The following is a 17,551-nucleotide window of genomic DNA, read 5'->3' as shown; positions in this document are numbered from 1 at the left end:
GATCAAAAATTAGAATTTCAGCCCTTTCTTGTCCAGATCAATGTAACTGCAGTCCCGTGACCCTAATACCTAGAAAGTAATGTGTACCACTGTTAGAATAGATATCATTAATATCTAATGATTAGTGAAACGAAAGACTTCAAATGGCAGCTGTGTTATTACTGAGGCCCTGAGGAAGAAATTACATTTTTTTCTGGCGTCACAAGACAGGAGAGAAATATTTTATAGCAGTTCAAAGGAGCAATTTTCACTTTTGGTTGTAAAGCTTGTAGTAGTGGATCAGCTGGCTGTTACACACTCCACAAGGTTTTCTTTTCGATTGACTTCAGTGAAAATAACCTCCTCTGACTTTAGGCTAGAATTGTAATCAAATCAGCAGTGACAGTATGGAAAACATTTTTTTAAAAAACAATACCCTGTTTTATACAAGCAAGTATTCCCCAAAGCCTACCACCACCTACAAGTCGCAAGCCAGGTGTGTGATGGAATACTCAGGTTTGCCTGGATGAGTGCAGCTCCAACAACACTCAAGAAGCTCAATACCATCCAGGATAAAGTAGCCTGCTTAATTGACATCCTATCCACCAGCTTAAACATTCATTCCCTGCACCACCGGCGCAGCATACAGTATGTACCATGCAGCACCTTCCAAACTCACATCTTCTACCATCTAGAAGAATAAGGGCAGCAAACGCATAGAACATCACCACCTGCAAGCTCCCTTCCAAGGCACACACAATCCTGATTGGAAATTTATCATCGATTCTTCATTGTCACGGAGTCAAAATCTTGGTGCTCACGCCCTAACGGTTCCTGCACCACCTGGACTGCATCAGCTCAAGAAGACAGTTCCCCACTTTTCAAGGAAAGTTAGGAATGGGCAATAAATGTTAGCTTTATTGGGGTTGCTCACATCCCATGAACAAAGGAAAAAACTATAAATACTCTGTGATCTACTTATAACAAATGCACTTTGTATGCACAGTCAGCATAATGGAATCAGTTTTGGCTGGATTTAATGCATTAAGAATAAGCATCATCAGTTCATCTAGGGAAGATTATTGGCTTTTCTGAGCAGACGTTGATATATCGATTATGTTTCTTCACACAAAGCGGCATCCTTTCTTGACCCTCCCCAACATTGCCTGCTCAGCCTTCCCCAGCTTCACTTTTAATATTGTATTCTCTGGGTTTCTTGACTTCCCAATCTTTTCTGACTCCATAACAGTATAATACCACAGTGGCTACTAAAGCTCTCAACTTGAAAATATTGTTCAGTGTTGTTGAATTTGCTCCTGTGTGATGCTTAGGGATGCAGCAATACTACAGATACCAATCTGCAGCTAGCAAACCTAAGTTGCACTGTTAGCAGTGGCCCACTACACATTGCACTCTGGCCACTCTAACCAGAAGGTTCTGGAAATGTGCCCTTAGATGGATGTGTTTTGCAGTAAACCTTGGTCAATTAATTTTTAAGATTGAGAATGAATTGGTGGGATAACGTGAATCAAAAATACATTGCTAAACAAGTCTAATGTTCCAATTGACTACATTTGCATGTCCTAGAGCTTCACTCCAGCCTTGCCTAGAGCTGTGTGAGACCATCTCCTACTTTACTTTAGAACACTCAGGAGTGTTCACACCAATATGCAGCCAAAAGCGTATGGCATTTGTGAAAATAGTAATGATGTAATGACATATTCAGATTCTTCCATGTTTCCTTTATAGGGGACCGAAAGTGATGCTCAATTGTTATACAGGCTATAGTCAGTGTTTTAAATGTTGACTATAACATGTAATTTCTTCAAAATTACAAGAGTTTTAAAAAAAAAACACTTTTGTTTTTAACAAGTCAGATCTGGTTATTATTTTTATTTCTTTCTCTTCACCTATCTTTTGATATGCAGTTTCCTGTTGGAAAAAGTTCTAAATTGATAGAGACAATCATCCTTTATGTGCAAGAGGCAAGACTGGAGAAAGCATGAACGGCACAATTTTGATGGAATGAATGAAGATAGCCCAGTCCTGATCTAAAATTTATATTAAAACATTACTGACAATAAATGCAGCCTTGGAATTCTTAAAACAGCAACAACAACTTGCATTTATACACCACCTTTAATGTAGGAAAAACTCTCAATCCAGGAGCAGAAACAGACAAAAATTGACGCCAAGCCAAAAAAAAGAGATATTAGGAAAGATGACCAAATACTTGATTAGAGAAGTCGGGTTTTAAGCACCGTCTTAAAGTAGAATAGAGATGGAGTGGCAGAGAGTTACGGTAAGGGAATGCCAGCTTAACCACCAGTGGTGTGCTGAAGGGAACAGGGGATGCATAAGACCCTTGTGTTCGAGAACCGCAGGGTTCTTGGAGGGCTGCAGGGCTGGCGGAGGTTACAGCAATAGGGAAGAGCAAGGGCTTGAGTAATTTGAACATAAAAGATCACTTTAAACTTGAGGCATTGATCGACCAGGGGACTGTTAGGTCAGTGAACACAGAGTGATGGATGAACAGTACTTGTTGCAATTGGCACACTGGCAGCAGGATTTTGTAGGAGCTCATGTATCAGGAGACCATTGGTATACCATGGATAAGGTTTCAACAGCAGATGGATTGAGATGGGGATGAAGACAGGGAATGTTATGGAGGTGCAAGCAGCCTGCATTTTTGTTTGACAGATTATAGGGTCTGAAGCTATATTCAGAGTCAAATAGCACACTGAAGTTTCAAATAGTATTTTTCAAGCTGAGACACTGGCATGGAGACGATGGAATCGGTGGCTAGGGAATAGAGTTTGTGGAAGGGGCCAAAAATAATGGCTTTGGTCTTCCTAAAGTTTAATTGGAGAAAATTGCAGCTCATGCAGGTCTTGTCTGACAACACAGACACAGTGGAGGGGTCGGGGTACAGCTGGCTGCCATCAGCATACATGTTGAAACTGATGTTACATTTTCACTGATGTTTGCCTAGGGCGGAATATCAGTGAGAAATAGGAGAGGTCTAAAGAGAGAATCACTTTGGACACCAGAAATAATGGCATAGGGAGAGAAACCATTGCAGGATATTTTTTGGTGTGATAAAAGAACACAGACATGTTGAGAAGGGTTAGGAAGGATCTTGCAAAATGGTCACAGCCATGGAGGCTCTCATTTGTGATTTTGATTAGGGCTGCTTTTGTGCTGAATTTGCTGGTCACGGATAGGCCTGACTAGCCACCAGTCGGCCTGCAACCGATGAGAAAAAAAAATAGAACTTTCTAAATAAAATTTCATCTGTGAAGAAATGCCAAGAGGGTGAGCTTTTGTGCTGTTCAAGGGCAGAAACCTGATTGAAGAGGTTCAAACATAGAGTTACAAGAAAGATGGGTATAGATTTGGGATGAGATAACACTTCAAAGAATTTTGGAGAGAAAAGGGAGTTTGGAGATGGGGCTATAATTTGCAAGAAAAGAGGAGTCAAGGCTGGTTTTGTAGAGGAGTTGATGCCAGCAGATTGGGAATGGGAGGAGGACTGGACTGAGAAGAGGAAACTGATACCAAAACTTACAGGGTTAAATTATGAGCACAGATAGCATTAGCCTTGTTTTTATTCCCTTTAGTATAAGAGATTAAGGGCTGATCTGAGCGAGGTGTTCAGTTCAGTATTGGGTAAATATGGCAAAATTATTCCTCAGGTTGGAAAATTAAAAACAAGGAAACATAATCTTAACATTTGAGGTAGGCTATTTGGGCGCAAAATCAGGACGCACTTATTCACAGTGTAGTAAAAATCTGAGCCCTTCTACAAAAAGGTGGCGGATATGATAAGAATAGGAGATTCCAGGACAGAGCTGGATAGACTTCATGAACAAAAGAACAAAGGAAGTGTCACTGATAGTGGTACGGGCTTAAAAAAAGGTCTTGATAGTGACATTAAGGTAAGAAAGCAGAATGTGATAATAGCAGGGCAAGGGTAAGCACGCTGAGATGAACAACATGAACAAGTAACAAATGGCCCTTGCTTTCTTACCTTAATGCCAGCATCTTTTTTAGCCCTTACCACTACCATTAACATTCCCTTTGTCCTTTTGTTCATGACAACTTTGTCAATCTCTCCTTTGCTCCCACCTATCACTGGCCTTCTATCCAGCTTCACCTGCTCCACCTCCACTTAAACAGTATAAATTTAATCACATTTCTACTTCTCTGTAGCTCTGAAGAAGAGTCATATGGACACAAAACATCAACTCTGTTTCTCTCTCCACGGATGCTGTCAGATCTGAGTTTTTACAGCATTTTCTGTTTTTGTTTCAAATTTCCAGCATCCGCTTTTATGGATAGACTTCTGTTTGGCAAGGATATCAAGGGAAATGAAGCAAAGGTGGGAAAATTAATTTGAGGTGCAGATGACATATGATCCAATTAAACAGCAGAGCAAAGTTGAAAGCTGGATGGCCTACTACTGCTCATAGTGTTCCTAGCTGTTTACAATATCATTAGACCAAGAGGGAAGTTGGGTATTCAGTTTAATGGGTAAAAGGGTCAAGAGAGCAGAAGATGGGCTTTATGGACAAGCTGAGCTCAGTGAGGGCATAAGAAGAGATAGAAAGGAGGCAGTGGCATAGTGGTATTATCACTGGACTAGTATTCCAGAGACCCAGGGTAATGCTCTGGGGACCCGGGTTTGAATCCCACCATTTGAATTCCATAAAAACTGGAATTAAAAGTCTGATGTTAACCTTGAAACCATTGCAGATTGTCGTAAAAACCCATCTGGTTCACTAATGTCCTTTAGGGAAGGAAATCTGTTGTTCTGGCCTTGCCAGAGCCACAACAATATGGTTGACTTTTAAATATCCTCTGCAATTGGGGATGGGCAATACATGCTGGCCTAGCCAGCAACATCCACATCCCATGAAGGAATAATAAAAATAAAGAAGCTAAACTAAATAAGAATAAAAATTAAAGACTAGGGCCCGTAGAGCTGCTGCATCCTTCCCCTTGACCTAGGCCAAGGCAGCTGAATGAATAGTTTTAATTTTATTAACAAAGTAGTCCATGAACTTCTAGCAATTATCTTTGGAGGTGATTGGGGAGGATGTTAAAGGAAGTGGGGGAGTTTTCTCTGCATTCCAGGATGACTCTGGAGTAGTAAGCAGTTTTGGTGGAGGACGCAAGATCCAATTGTGCTTGACTTAGTTAAGCCAGATCTGGCAATGAATGGCCAAGCTATTTATGCATCATTATTTAAGGGATTGAAGGTGGGAGGGTGCCAGGGCTATACAGATGGAAGTTTGAAAGTCAGACATGGAAGAAATGTACAGTTGGAAGGGAGGAGTAGTGAGGGATACAAGGAAGCGATCAGAGATGCCCTTGCCTGTGTCTGTGATTGAGACAATGGGAATAGAGAGGACATGTAAGATAGTTGAAGGATTAGTCATCAATATGTGTGCCAGTGTTTAAAACAGAGGAAGAGGTTAAGGGAGGTCAGGAGGACAGTGAGCTCAGAGGAAAAGGAGCAAAATAAGTTGAGATGGAGGTTTAAATCACAACAGAAAGTTGTTTGATGCTGTAGGAAGAAAGTAGTGAGGATATCTTGGTGAGAAACAGCACATGACTTAGGTGGATGATAGAGCAAGAAGGGTGGCTAATAGAGAAGGTACAGAGGAGTAAAGTGACAGATCAAGCGGAGTTTAGGTGATGAGGGCCACATTTGGACAAGGCAGACAGTGGAAGATCTAGCCTGATGGAACGACTAGTAAGGGGCATAGTATAATCACCTGTGGGCCAAGTTTCCGCCAAGGCCATGATGTCACAATCTTTCACAATAAGGCCATGGATAGAAAAGACCTCATCCACAAGTGAACAAACATTTTGGAGGGAAATGCAAGAGGCCGTGATTATTGACCCTCTGGCAAAGTCCACAGAGGGAGTTGGCAGGTGAGTGGGACAAGAAGGAAGTTGGCAAGATTAGCTGTTCTTTGCCCTCCCCACCCCCGCACCCCTCACCCCAAAAAAACAGGTACAGTGGATGGTGAGATTGGAGAAAGAACAGGCTCATCATCAGGATATCATCAGCTCAGGATCAAAGTTTAAGTGATTTCTTGGCTCCTTGAGAACCATGAAACTGTTACTGAACACTCCGCACACTTTACAAAACAAAATCAGGGTGTTTATTTCTCACCACCTTCTTCGTCAAGGAAACGCATGTCAGATGATCTGCTATCGCTAACTTTTTAACCTTCTATTTCTTATCACAAGAAACAGCTTAAAGTACGTAAACAGAAATGTGACAGGAAGTAAGAATTTTTCAAAAGCATGAGCAGTCCTATTACCAGGATTTTCACTATCAAGATTCTTAAGAAATACTGCATTTCATGAAGTTCTAAAATTCATTTGAAAAATTAAATTAACTACTTTCTGTCTTCATATATAGCGTTGTTAATGTCAAAATTGTTTTAGTGGAAAGTGGATCAGCAGGCCAAAGTAAACATATTTTGCTCTAGGTGTACCAATATGAATAACCCTGATCTTTAATCACACTCAAATTGATTTTATTTTATTCCTCTCTTTCTCCAATATATTCTCCAGTATTTTGCTTTTCTTTTTTAAGTGCTTTGTTTTATTTGCAGTTTATTTGTAAAGGGTCTGTAGATTGTGTGCAGTTGTACTCATTTGTCAAATACTGCAGTGGAATGTCATAATTTTAAAGGAAGTTTTGCACAAATTAAGGACAATAGAAAATGCTGCAAATGCAAAGCTAAAAAAAATGCTGAAAGTATACAAATTAGCTAACATCTCAAAGAGAAGTATATTTGGTGACTTCTTGTTATGACTATTAATGTCTAATGAGAGCCCTTTTTATAGAACTGACCAACACAGAGAGAATGGAAAAACAACATTGGAGGTCAAAAGTAAAGATATGACATCAAAGACAGTTGAATGTAGAATTTATCTATGTATGAATGGACTTTGAAATGTAGCAAGCAAATATAAAGGATAGGAATAGAAAATAATCTTTCAAGCTACCCCTAATTAGTAGTTGTAAAACAGAAAACAGGGTAATAAGGGATAGCTGAGTGACTGGGAAAGATATCTCCTCTTAATGTATTTACAACTTTTAGCAAATTTCGCTTTAACCTCATGACCTCATAAGTAATCAAATTTGCCAATTTGAGCTCCAAGTGTAAAGCCTTACTCACTAAAAGTATATATCAAGAAATTTTTTTTTAAAAACTACAAATGGATGGAAAATCTTGGTCTTCTGTGTCCGCCATTTCCCAGATTACATTCTCAGCAGGCACAGGGAGCTTACAATTTATTTTATGAACATAGTCACTTCTACAATGGGATAAGTGAATTACCAGGATGGGTAGATTAATCAGGCAGCGTTAAAAGCGTTCATCAGGATTGTGATCTGGAGCACTTCTTGTAATTCCAGCTAAAAGTCACAGCGTTGTTCGTTACTCAAATGTGCCAGCACCCATAATGATGATTCATCAAATAATTTATAAATTCCATTAATTGAAATTTTAGCTGTGTAAGTATCTATATTCCCCGAGAGCATTAACTTTTCCATTTTATTTCTGGAATATTTTATTGCAAAAGGCAAATCACTGCTGGTGCTGGATATCTGAAATAAAAAGAGAAAATGCTGGAATCATGCAGGCAGCATTTGTAGAAAAAGGAAAATATTGAATTTGGTTAAATATCAATTTTAAAAGCTTTAATGTAATAATGATGCACAATGGTGACTGGTGCTTGTTTAATGGCAAATTTATGAAATGACTTTTTGCTGTCAGATAATTAAGAACACTAATGTGTATCTGATCTGTTATAGATTCAGCACATGTACAGATGTGCTCGAGTACAGGGGCTGGATACCAGTGAAGGACTCCTCTTGTTTGGCAAAGAGCATTTCTATGTGATTGATGGCTTCACAATGACTGCCACTAGGGAGATCCGTGACATTGAGACACTACCTCTGAAGTGAGTATATTTCTTTTATTTGGCTGCCGTATTGACTAACTGTTTACTGTAATCTCTAATTTGTATATTTATTACTCCATTTTCCAATTGTGTATACGCCTATTAAAAGGACACTGCCTACATTCATTTTCATTTATTTATCTGAGTAAGTAGCTAGCATTACAGCGCCTTTTATCTATGATTTGTAAAACTGACTTGTTATCTTAAACTACTTGAATTTATTGTCACGATCCCCATAGAGTCTGATAACTTATAAAAAGAGGTTTGAGTTACCAATGACCAACTTAAAAGAATCACACAAGATTTCAAGTTTTAAGATTTTTACTGTAATAAACAAACTAAAATCAAACATGATTGAATATTACTTAGGCAACCAATACTCTAAATTACAGAATAGGTATTCCTTCTTAGTTTCTTAACATGACAACTTCACGTTTATACATCACACTGTACTCTCTGCAGAATTTTAGCCTTTACAGGACGCAGTCCAAAGTTACTCCCAGTTTCCAGGTCTTGCCTCTCCCCATTTCATGGTCATAATGTCCAGTGCCTGTGAACGTCATTTCCCACTGTCTTCTGAGAATCCCTGAACTGACTTCCAGCATCAAGGCCCACTCCAGTGATGGCTTCTCCCAGCCAAGCTAGGGTGAATCTTCCAATGTCTATAAATTTCTATGGGTTCTGTCTCTTTGACCAGAGAACGTGCTCTTAACTGCCTGGTAGCTAATGCAGAATAGCGTTTTCCCCTGAAGACTGCAACAACTGCTGTTTCCCTGTTCCTCCCTCTGGGATTCTCTCTTTTGTGCTCTCTCGCTCTCTCTCTGTTCATAGTTTCTGAGTGAGACTACCTGAGAGTCTATAAGTCTGCAATAGCAAGAACAGCGCCTTTCCCTTTATGTTCAGGTATTAAATCTATCACTTGAGTTTCAATAAGGCTTTACCTGGGCCCCCTGTCCTTATTGCAACCAGTTCACATCATCTTATCACTGGGCAGAACTAGTAGGAAGTCACATGCTCCATTTAACCTTGAATTAAAAGAGATGGTTTAAAACATAACCATCTTATAAGGTGTCACAGTCAATGTCATAAACATAGAGATGGCACTAACGACCAAAAAAGGTGTTATAGGTTTCATGTTGGCCATTCACTAGGATTGTCCGCTCTGGTTGTGTATATTTCTGGAGGTTTTACCATATGACCGCTAACTGCCCAGCACAGTCATGAAGCTTTCCCCAGCTCCAATATTTTTAATTAATAAAAGTGCTCAAAGGAACACAAAAAAAATACAACTTTAATGCTTTAATGACTTCTTCATCTGTTCTTTGTAGTAGTGTCTAGAATATTATTCTTTGATTCCTGGAAAATGCAGGACAATCATGGAGATTTGACAACCCTACTGTTCACTAAAGTTATGCCACTGCCATTTTACCACAACTCTTTATTTACTAGCAGTAAGTTATTCTGCTTTCTGTAAAAGTTCAAAAACATTCACTAAAATTATGGATTGGGGACATCCTTGTTTAAGAGTATTAGATTAATGTTCTATACATGCTAAACCCTAGTTACATTCTCTGATCTCTTATTTATTCCACTTCATGATTTTATGCTGTCGTAAAAGAGGAAAGCACTAATGCTGATCTGTAGTGAGATGGTGGTGCTAAAGTGTCAATGTTGGTAACTAGCTTCAATGTGCATTCTCCCTTTAGTCATCCTATAGGATCTCTGGTTATATGACTGTTGCAAAACAATTTTTGTTACTTTAAAAAAAATTACTTTTTCTCTACAAAGTAAAGCAAAACAATTCTTCATTTTTAAAAAAACGTCCAGTTTCAATGCTGTTTTCCTAACACTTATCAATAAATGATGGATGTAACTGTAGGGAAGAATTTAATGGCATTTATAATTTCCAAAAATCCATGCACATACGTGTCAACCATCAACATTTCATGCTGACAGTCAATGTTAGTAATTGGATCCACGCCAGATGGTGAAGTCAAAACTAAAACACAGAATCTTTCCTTGCTGAGAGAACTTATTGACTTTGTTCAGTGTCAACACTCCACACATCTCCCCAGTGTTCCAGCTTTCCCCTATTTGTGTGTTCCCTGTTTCACCTTAAGAATGTAATTGACATTAATAAACCTTAACAATGTAATTGATAAGACATTGACAAATGTTTTGAGGGCCAGTATTGCAATGTTTGCTGACAAAACTCAGCATGATCTAGCCCTTCTTAGCTCAGCCCTGTCCGTAGTCTATTCTTGCTGTGAGCACACTGCGGAAGTCCATCTTCTAACAACACTGCTCCTAACTTAAGTTACAAGCGCTGTGAAATAATTTGTTTTCTCATGTTATCTCAGGGCTTATCTCAGGGCTGTTCTGGCATTGTAAGCTTTATGGCACTTGTGTCTTATGAAAAGTCCTCCAGCGAGGTTCCCCCAATTTATGAGGTACCCCAAATTGTTATGCTCCTGGATGAGGAGGGATGAACTGGCTCCCTTTTTTTATTTAACCTCCTTGGTTGGTCACAACAAGGTTAATTTAAAAAGGATCCCTTCCCTCGTGGATACCTTTTCCCAGTCCAAATATATTTATGTTTTAAAAGGAGCCAATTTAACCAGGCTTTCTTGAGTTAAAGAAAGGGTGAGTTTAATAGATACTAAAACTCAAGAGAAAAAAAAATTAAAATGCAACACACGTACATACAGATTAGAAATGAGAAGTGAGTCCAGAAATAAAAGTTAAAAAGATATACGAGTCAGCCTCAGGCTAGTCCATGAGGAGTGGAAGATGAAACGTTGGATGATTCCAGTAGAGCTGACTTTGGGCAGTTGGTTTTGAGGTTCTTTGTTCTGCAGGTTAGCTGAAAGAAGTTGTCCTGTTTCTTTTTCGACTCTGGCTTTGCTGACTTGTGACTTGCTTCCAGCAATCAGAGAGAAACTTTTTTACCTGCAAGACAGGGATGCTGAGTTGATGTTCTTCAGCTGTGACCGTCACAGCACACCCTCGCACACCAGGCCTGGAGCACCAAAACTCTCACACACACACCAGGGTTGCAATTGGCTTTTTAACCCCTGGAAGGGAAAAAACAAACATACCTATCACCAAGATCTGCTTTCCTTTCAACTCACTTATTAACAGTCTGGGATATAACTCACAGGAGATGGTTTCTGCTGAGATGGTAATCAGCCTTCATTATCTCCACAACCACAGGAAATTACAGTTCAATTTTTGCATTGCATTTTTTCCTTTGAAGTGTCTCTGTCTGAAGTAGGTCTTGGCACCTTCTTAGTTGTGACATCCCATTCTCTGGGTTAGTTGGTCAAGTATAATCCACATTGGAATTTTCCAGCAAGTGGTTACTTTACAGTCTCAGCCAGTGTTTGCTTTTACGTCTTTCTTTATACATTTCTTATTTAATAGTTCAATATGTATGTAACATTCTGGGCTATGATCTGTCTGTTCTTCTCAAGCAGTTGGTCAATTTTGCAGGTTTCCTAGAATGGTATGTATGAGATGACATTGTGAATTGAAAAGAAATGTGCTGATTTACACTATACCTCACTTATACTTCTCTTGGTCTCCATCACCTTCTGGAATTCATCCAGTTTTAATCTCTACTTCCATCCAGGCCCCTCATAATTTTAGACACCTCAAATAAGTCTCCACTCCGCATCCTGTGTTCTAAAGAAAACAAGCCCGATCTCTAGTCTTTCCTTGTGGTGAAATCTCTCCATTCCTGGCAACTTGTTCATAAATCTTCACTGTACCCTCTCTAGTACAATCACATCCTTCCTGGAATGCGGTGACCAGACCTTATTCAGTATTCTAGCTGTGGCCTATGCAATTCAAGCATAACTTCCCTGCTCTTTTACTCTATGCCTTAGCTAATAAAGAAAAAAAATGCCATATACCACCTCAACCACCTTATCTAGTTGCCCTGTTCCTTCAAGGATCCGTGGGCATGCACTCCAAGATCCCTCTGCTCCTCCACACTATCATAGCACTTACTATGTACTTGGCCTTGTTTGCCCTCCCCAAATGCATTACCTCTTACTTCCCTGTATTGAATTCCGTTTGTCACTTTTCTGCCCACCCGACCAGTCCATTAATATCTTCCTGCAGTCTACAGCTTTCTTCCTCAAGATCAACCAATTTTTGTATGAACTGAAAACTTGTTAAATATGGCTGCCTCCACATTGCATCATTAATATGTACGTGAAAACCAAGATACAGTAAAATTTTTGTTATCCAGCACTCTGCAAACCAGAATTCTGGGGTCAGATCTGTTTTTTTTTCACTGGACATTTCAAACTTACCTGTAATAGTTCTTGATGGCCTGTCCTAGCGTCAATCTCAGCCTTCCGCTGTTCTGCAGCACCATCTCCCCTCGTCACCACTGACTCTATTTGCACGTACCTACAGTTCTCATGAGACCTCAATACCTGTGAGATCATCTTGGAGCTTTCTCATTGGATGAAAATGCAGAACTCACTTTACATCTCAGTTAACTGGCATATTTGATACAAAAACAGAATTACCTGGAAAAACTCAGCAGGTCTGGCAGCATCGGCGGAGAAGAAAAGAGTTGACGTTTCGAGTCCTCATGACCCTTCGACAGAACTAGTTCTGTCGAAGGGTCATGAGGACTCGAAACGTCAACTCTTTTCTTCTCCGCCGATGCTGCCAGACCTGCTGAGTTTTTCCAGGTAATTCTGTTTTTGTTTTGGATTTCCAGCATCCGCAGTTTTTTTGTTTTTATCTCGGCATATTTGATTAACTGACACCTCCCATTTCTGAAGCACGCTACATAACAAAACTTTTTCTGTACTGAGCACTCAGCTTTGCAAAACCCCACTGGAAATAGCCTTCCAGTCACCAAACACCTGGTGACCATTACACTTGGCTTCCTGTCCCTGAGCTAATTTTGGATCCATCTTGCCCTAGGATCCCATGGGCTCTTTCTTTTCTTACAAGTCTGCCACGTGAAGCCCTGTCAAAAGCCTTGCTGAAATCCTTATAGTTCACTCACGCACTTTCCAGCAGGATTTACTGGATAAAAACTGGAACAGGAACCCTAGGTGCTTTTCTGCTTTGTAAGCCAGGGATGCTGAGGCTAATTAAAATGTCTTCTGTCGTGATCAGTAACTCAACAGAAACTGAGATTTGGTTGAGTTACCAAGTGTGGCTAATGAAGTCTTTCACTAATTTAAATTAATTAATAAAACAACGTCTTCAGGAATCATTCTTTGCACCACAGTGAAACATTCTGTTTGTGAGGTATTACACATGGAATTTTTACTGGGGTCAACACCACTCTTGAAGGAGGGAAGGGTGTGATTTATAAATTCAGCAGATCTGGTTCAAGAAGAAGCAAACTCTGTCACACCTAGTTTTAGTTTATTTTTTCTCTGACTTTTCTAGCATGCATGAGCCTATTATACCCAGAGGAGCACGGCAAGGACAGAGTCAGCTGAAGAGGACTTGCAGTAAATTTGCCTATGAGGACATCAAAGAAGTGCATAAGAGACGTTATCTGCTACAGGTTGGAATCATGTCCTTTTTGATCAATCTATTATTTGCTTATTTAGATAAATTGTTATACTCTCTCACAAATGAATCCCTCCTTCAGCCTATTGCAGTTGAAGTTTTCTCTGGTGATGGGCGAAACTATCTCTTGGCCTTCCAAAAAGGTGTTCGAAATAAAGTGTATCAAAGGTAGGAAAAATAATTTTTGTTCTCCTTTTGCTCTATTATTTTTTTTAAAAACCCAGCAAGTAAGAGTTTAAACAATGCAGTATTTGACAAGTTGATTCAGGTATGAGTACACAACATTTGAAATTTAAAGGCTTATTTTGATCTTTTGATCTAAATTCTGCAATAGTTTGTTATCTTTCAATTAATAATTGAATGATTTTTATTTCTTTGCCTTGGTGCTGAATGTCCATAACTTTTTAGATGGATATAATTTCCATTTAACATTCACAGAAAACATAATGACATAGAGTATAATTAATGAAATTGCAAGGCACTATAACTTCATTTCCATTACACCCAACAAGTGCAAGGAACTCTTGGATTTCTTTGGATGATCCCAATCTTAGTGAAAATTAGCTGCCTTTGCTACTTTCCTCCCTTTCCCTAATAACACATTGGCCCAAACTTCCTTTCAGGTTCCCTTCTGCCCTCATCCTGAATTTGCATCTTTCTCTCTTCGTTCCCACTCTGAACTCATTTTGACTGTGACAGCCAACTCCTTCTCCATCAACCCTATTCCCACTAAATTGTTAACCAGCCCATTTTCTTTCCTGGCTCCTGTGTTAGCTGATGATGTTTCCTCTTCTCAGATGATGTTCCCCTCTCCTTCAAATTCCCATCATTGAACCTCTCCTCAAAAAGTCAACCCTGGACTCCTCTGTCTTTGCAAACTACCACCCAACTCCAACCTGTCTTTTGTCACCAACGTCTTTGAGTATGCTGTTGCCTCCGAAATTCATGTTCACCTTTCCCAGAACCTTCCAATTGGGTTTCTGCCCGTGTACCGGTGGCTCTTACCAAAGTCACAAATGACAGCCTATGTGACAGTGACAAAGGTAAATTAACCCCCCATATCTTTCTTTCTTCTGTAGCCTTTGACATTATCCTCCTCCAAGGGCTCTCCACTATCATCCCGCTGGGTAGGACCGCACTCACCTGATTCCGTTTTTATCTATGCAGCCATAGCCAGAGAATCACCAATAATGGTTGCTCTTCCCATTCCAGCACCCTTGGCCTCCTGTTATTTCTCATTTACAAGCTGCCCCTCATCTGAAAGCGCAGAGTCAGATTCCACATGTATGCTGATAATACCCAGCTCTACCTCACCACTACCTCTATTGATCACTGTGTCTAAATTGTAGACTGTTCATTCCACATCCAGAACTGGATGAGCTGAAATTTCATCCAACTAAATATTGGGAATGCCAAAGGCGTTTCCTTTGGCTACTGCCACAATCTCTATCCCCTTGCCACTGATTCTATCTCTCTCCCTTCCAATTGTCTGAGACTGAACAAAACCTTTCAGAACCTTTTATGGGCATAACTTCAAGGTTTACAGCTGATACAAAGCCTGGAAGTATGGTTAAAAACAAGTGATAGATATCAGGAGGACCTGGATGGGGTGATGAGATGGGCAGTCACATGTGGATGAAATTCGGAGCTCTGTATGTGTGTGAGGTGATGCATTTTACTGGGAAGAATGAGGAGAGACAATATGGGCTAAATGGTGCAATTTTTTGTGAGGTGCATTGAGAGGAGGGAGATGAGGGTGGTTAGTACATAGGGTTGGAGGGTGCAGGACAGGTCAACATAGCAGTTAGCAGATCTTGGGCTTTGTGGATAGAGGCCTCGAGTACAGGTCTCGTGAGGTTGTGTTGAACCTGTGTAGAACACTGGTTCCCTCTCACCTGGAGTTTTTTTTTTATCCATTTCTGGGTGCCACCTTTGGGAAGGACATGAACACTTTGCAGAGATTTACAGGTATGCTGCCAGGGATGAGGCATTATAGTGAGGTAGATAGACAGATAAGCTGAGATTGCCCCCCTCAGAGTAGAGATGACTAAGAGGAATTTTGATATAGATATTTAAAATCATGAAGAGTTTAGATAAAGAAAGATAAACTGTTTACAATGGCTGAAGAGTCAATAGCCAAAGAATACAGATTGAAGGTGATTGAAAAAAGAACCAGAAGCGACATCAGAAAAAGCATTTTTAGACATGTTTACGATTTGGGATGCACTGCCTGACACATTGGTGGATATTGATTTAATGGCAGCCTTCAAAAGGGTAATTGGATAAGTTCTTGAAGGGGAAAAATATTGCAGGAAGATGGGGAAAGCGCAGGGAGTTGAACTAGCTGGATTGCTTATGGAAAGAACTGGCACCGACTGAATGGCCACATCTGTGCTGTAGTATTCTGTGATTAACCCTAAGGTGAGCTTCTGATCATACATTTGTGCCATCGTTAAGACTACCTATTTCTACCTCCATAATGTAGCCTGACTTGGACTATGTCTCAGCTCAGCTCATTTGCTGTTGAAACCACGCTCATGCCTTGTTACCTCCTAGACTTATTATTCCAATACACTCTGAGGTGGCCTCCCACATTCTATACCCCATAAACTTGAGGTCATCCAAAACTTAATTGCCTGTGTCTTGCAAGAGGGGAAATCCTACTTAACTTGCTGCATATGTTTGTCCATGACAGTATTGATAGGAGTGACCACTGCACAGTCCATGCAGAGAACAAGCCCGACTTCACACTGAAGGCGACTCTGTTGTATTGTGTGGCACTATCACCGTGCTAAATGGGATAGATTTAGAACACAACAGCTCAAAACCGGGCATCTCTGAAGCATTGTGGGCCATCAGCAGCAATAGAAATGTATTCAATCACAAATTGTAATTTCATGGCCCAGCATATCTCTGACTCTATCATTGCGCTCACACCAAGGGACCAATCCTGTTTCAATGAGAAGTTGAGGAGAGCATGCCTGGATCAGCACCAGGCATACCTAAAAATAAGATGCCAACCTGATGAAGCTACAGCGTGTAACTACATGCTTGTTAAACAGAGGAAACAGCATACAATAGACTGAGCTAAGCGAACCCACAACTAATGGATCAGCTTGAAGCTCTGCAGTCCTTCCAGGTTCATTCTTAAATGGTGGCAGACAATTAAACAACTAATTAGAGGAGGCGTCTCCACAAACATGCACTGCTTAAGGGTGGGAGAGCTCTGCAAGTAAGTGGAACGGACAAGGCTAAAGCATTTGCAACCATCTCCAGTCAAAGGTGCTTTGGATGATCCATCTACGTCTCCTGAAATTCCCACCATCATAGCTGCCAGTCTTCAGCTAATTCAATTCACTCCATGTGATGTCAAGAAATGCTCAATTGCACTGGAAACAGCAAAGAGAGGCTATGGGCCCTGACAACATCCCAGCAATAGTAGTAAATATTTGTGCTTTGGGGAACTAGCCAGGCCCCTAGCCAAGCTGTTCCAGCTACAACATTGGCATCTGCCAGGTAATTTGGAAAATTGTCCAGGTTTGTCCTGTCCATGGATAGCAGGACAAATCCAATCCAGCCAATTACCACCCCATTAGCCTACTCTCAAACATCAGCAGTGATGGAAGTTGTCGTCGACAGTGCCATCAAGTGGCATTTACTTGGACCAACCTGCTAACCGATGTTCAGTTTGGGTTTAAGACTTCATTCAGGGATGAGAAATTTCCGCTGTCAAATTTCCAACATTGGTGTCTCAGAAATTTGCTATTTTGAATATATGTTCCTCCTTCGGGGCAAGCTCAAGGTGTGGGACTTAAATAAAATTAATAACTCTGCTGTCGGCCAGAGAGCGGAAACTGGCTACAGAGTTGTGATTGGAGGAGCAGCGAGCATGGAACAGACAGAGGTGCTCTTCCACTCTCAGATTCTGTTTCTCCAAAGCTCGCTGTTCCAGCTCCTCCAATCACAGGGTCCCTTCCTTCTACCCTTGCTGCTCCTCCAGAGAATCTATGATTGGAGGAGCAGCAAGGACAGC

At 40.4% G+C, this 17,551-nt stretch overlaps 1 protein-coding gene across 3 annotated transcripts in view; it reads left to right on the top strand.

The window, feature by feature from the left end:
* The window catches only part of wdfy3 (WD repeat and FYVE domain containing 3), a 407,868-nt gene that overhangs the window by 307,674 nt on the left and 82,643 nt on the right, over positions 1 to 17,551 (top strand). For all 3 annotated transcript variants that reach the window (XM_041187506.1, XM_041187499.1, XM_041187492.1), the window contains 3 exons: positions 7,820 to 7,968; positions 13,393 to 13,513; positions 13,601 to 13,686. In XM_041187506.1, coding sequence (XP_041043440.1) covers positions 7,820 to 7,968; positions 13,393 to 13,513; positions 13,601 to 13,686 — 356 coding nt within the window. The remainder of the gene's footprint in view (positions 1 to 7,819; positions 7,969 to 13,392; positions 13,514 to 13,600; positions 13,687 to 17,551) is intronic.

Source organism: Carcharodon carcharias, chromosome 1 (genome assembly GCF_017639515.1).
Source record: "Carcharodon carcharias isolate sCarCar2 chromosome 1, sCarCar2.pri, whole genome shotgun sequence".
In the NCBI taxonomy this organism is placed as follows: domain Eukaryota; kingdom Metazoa; phylum Chordata; class Chondrichthyes; order Lamniformes; family Lamnidae; genus Carcharodon; species Carcharodon carcharias.
This window is presented reverse-complemented; position numbering and strand designations above follow the sequence as displayed.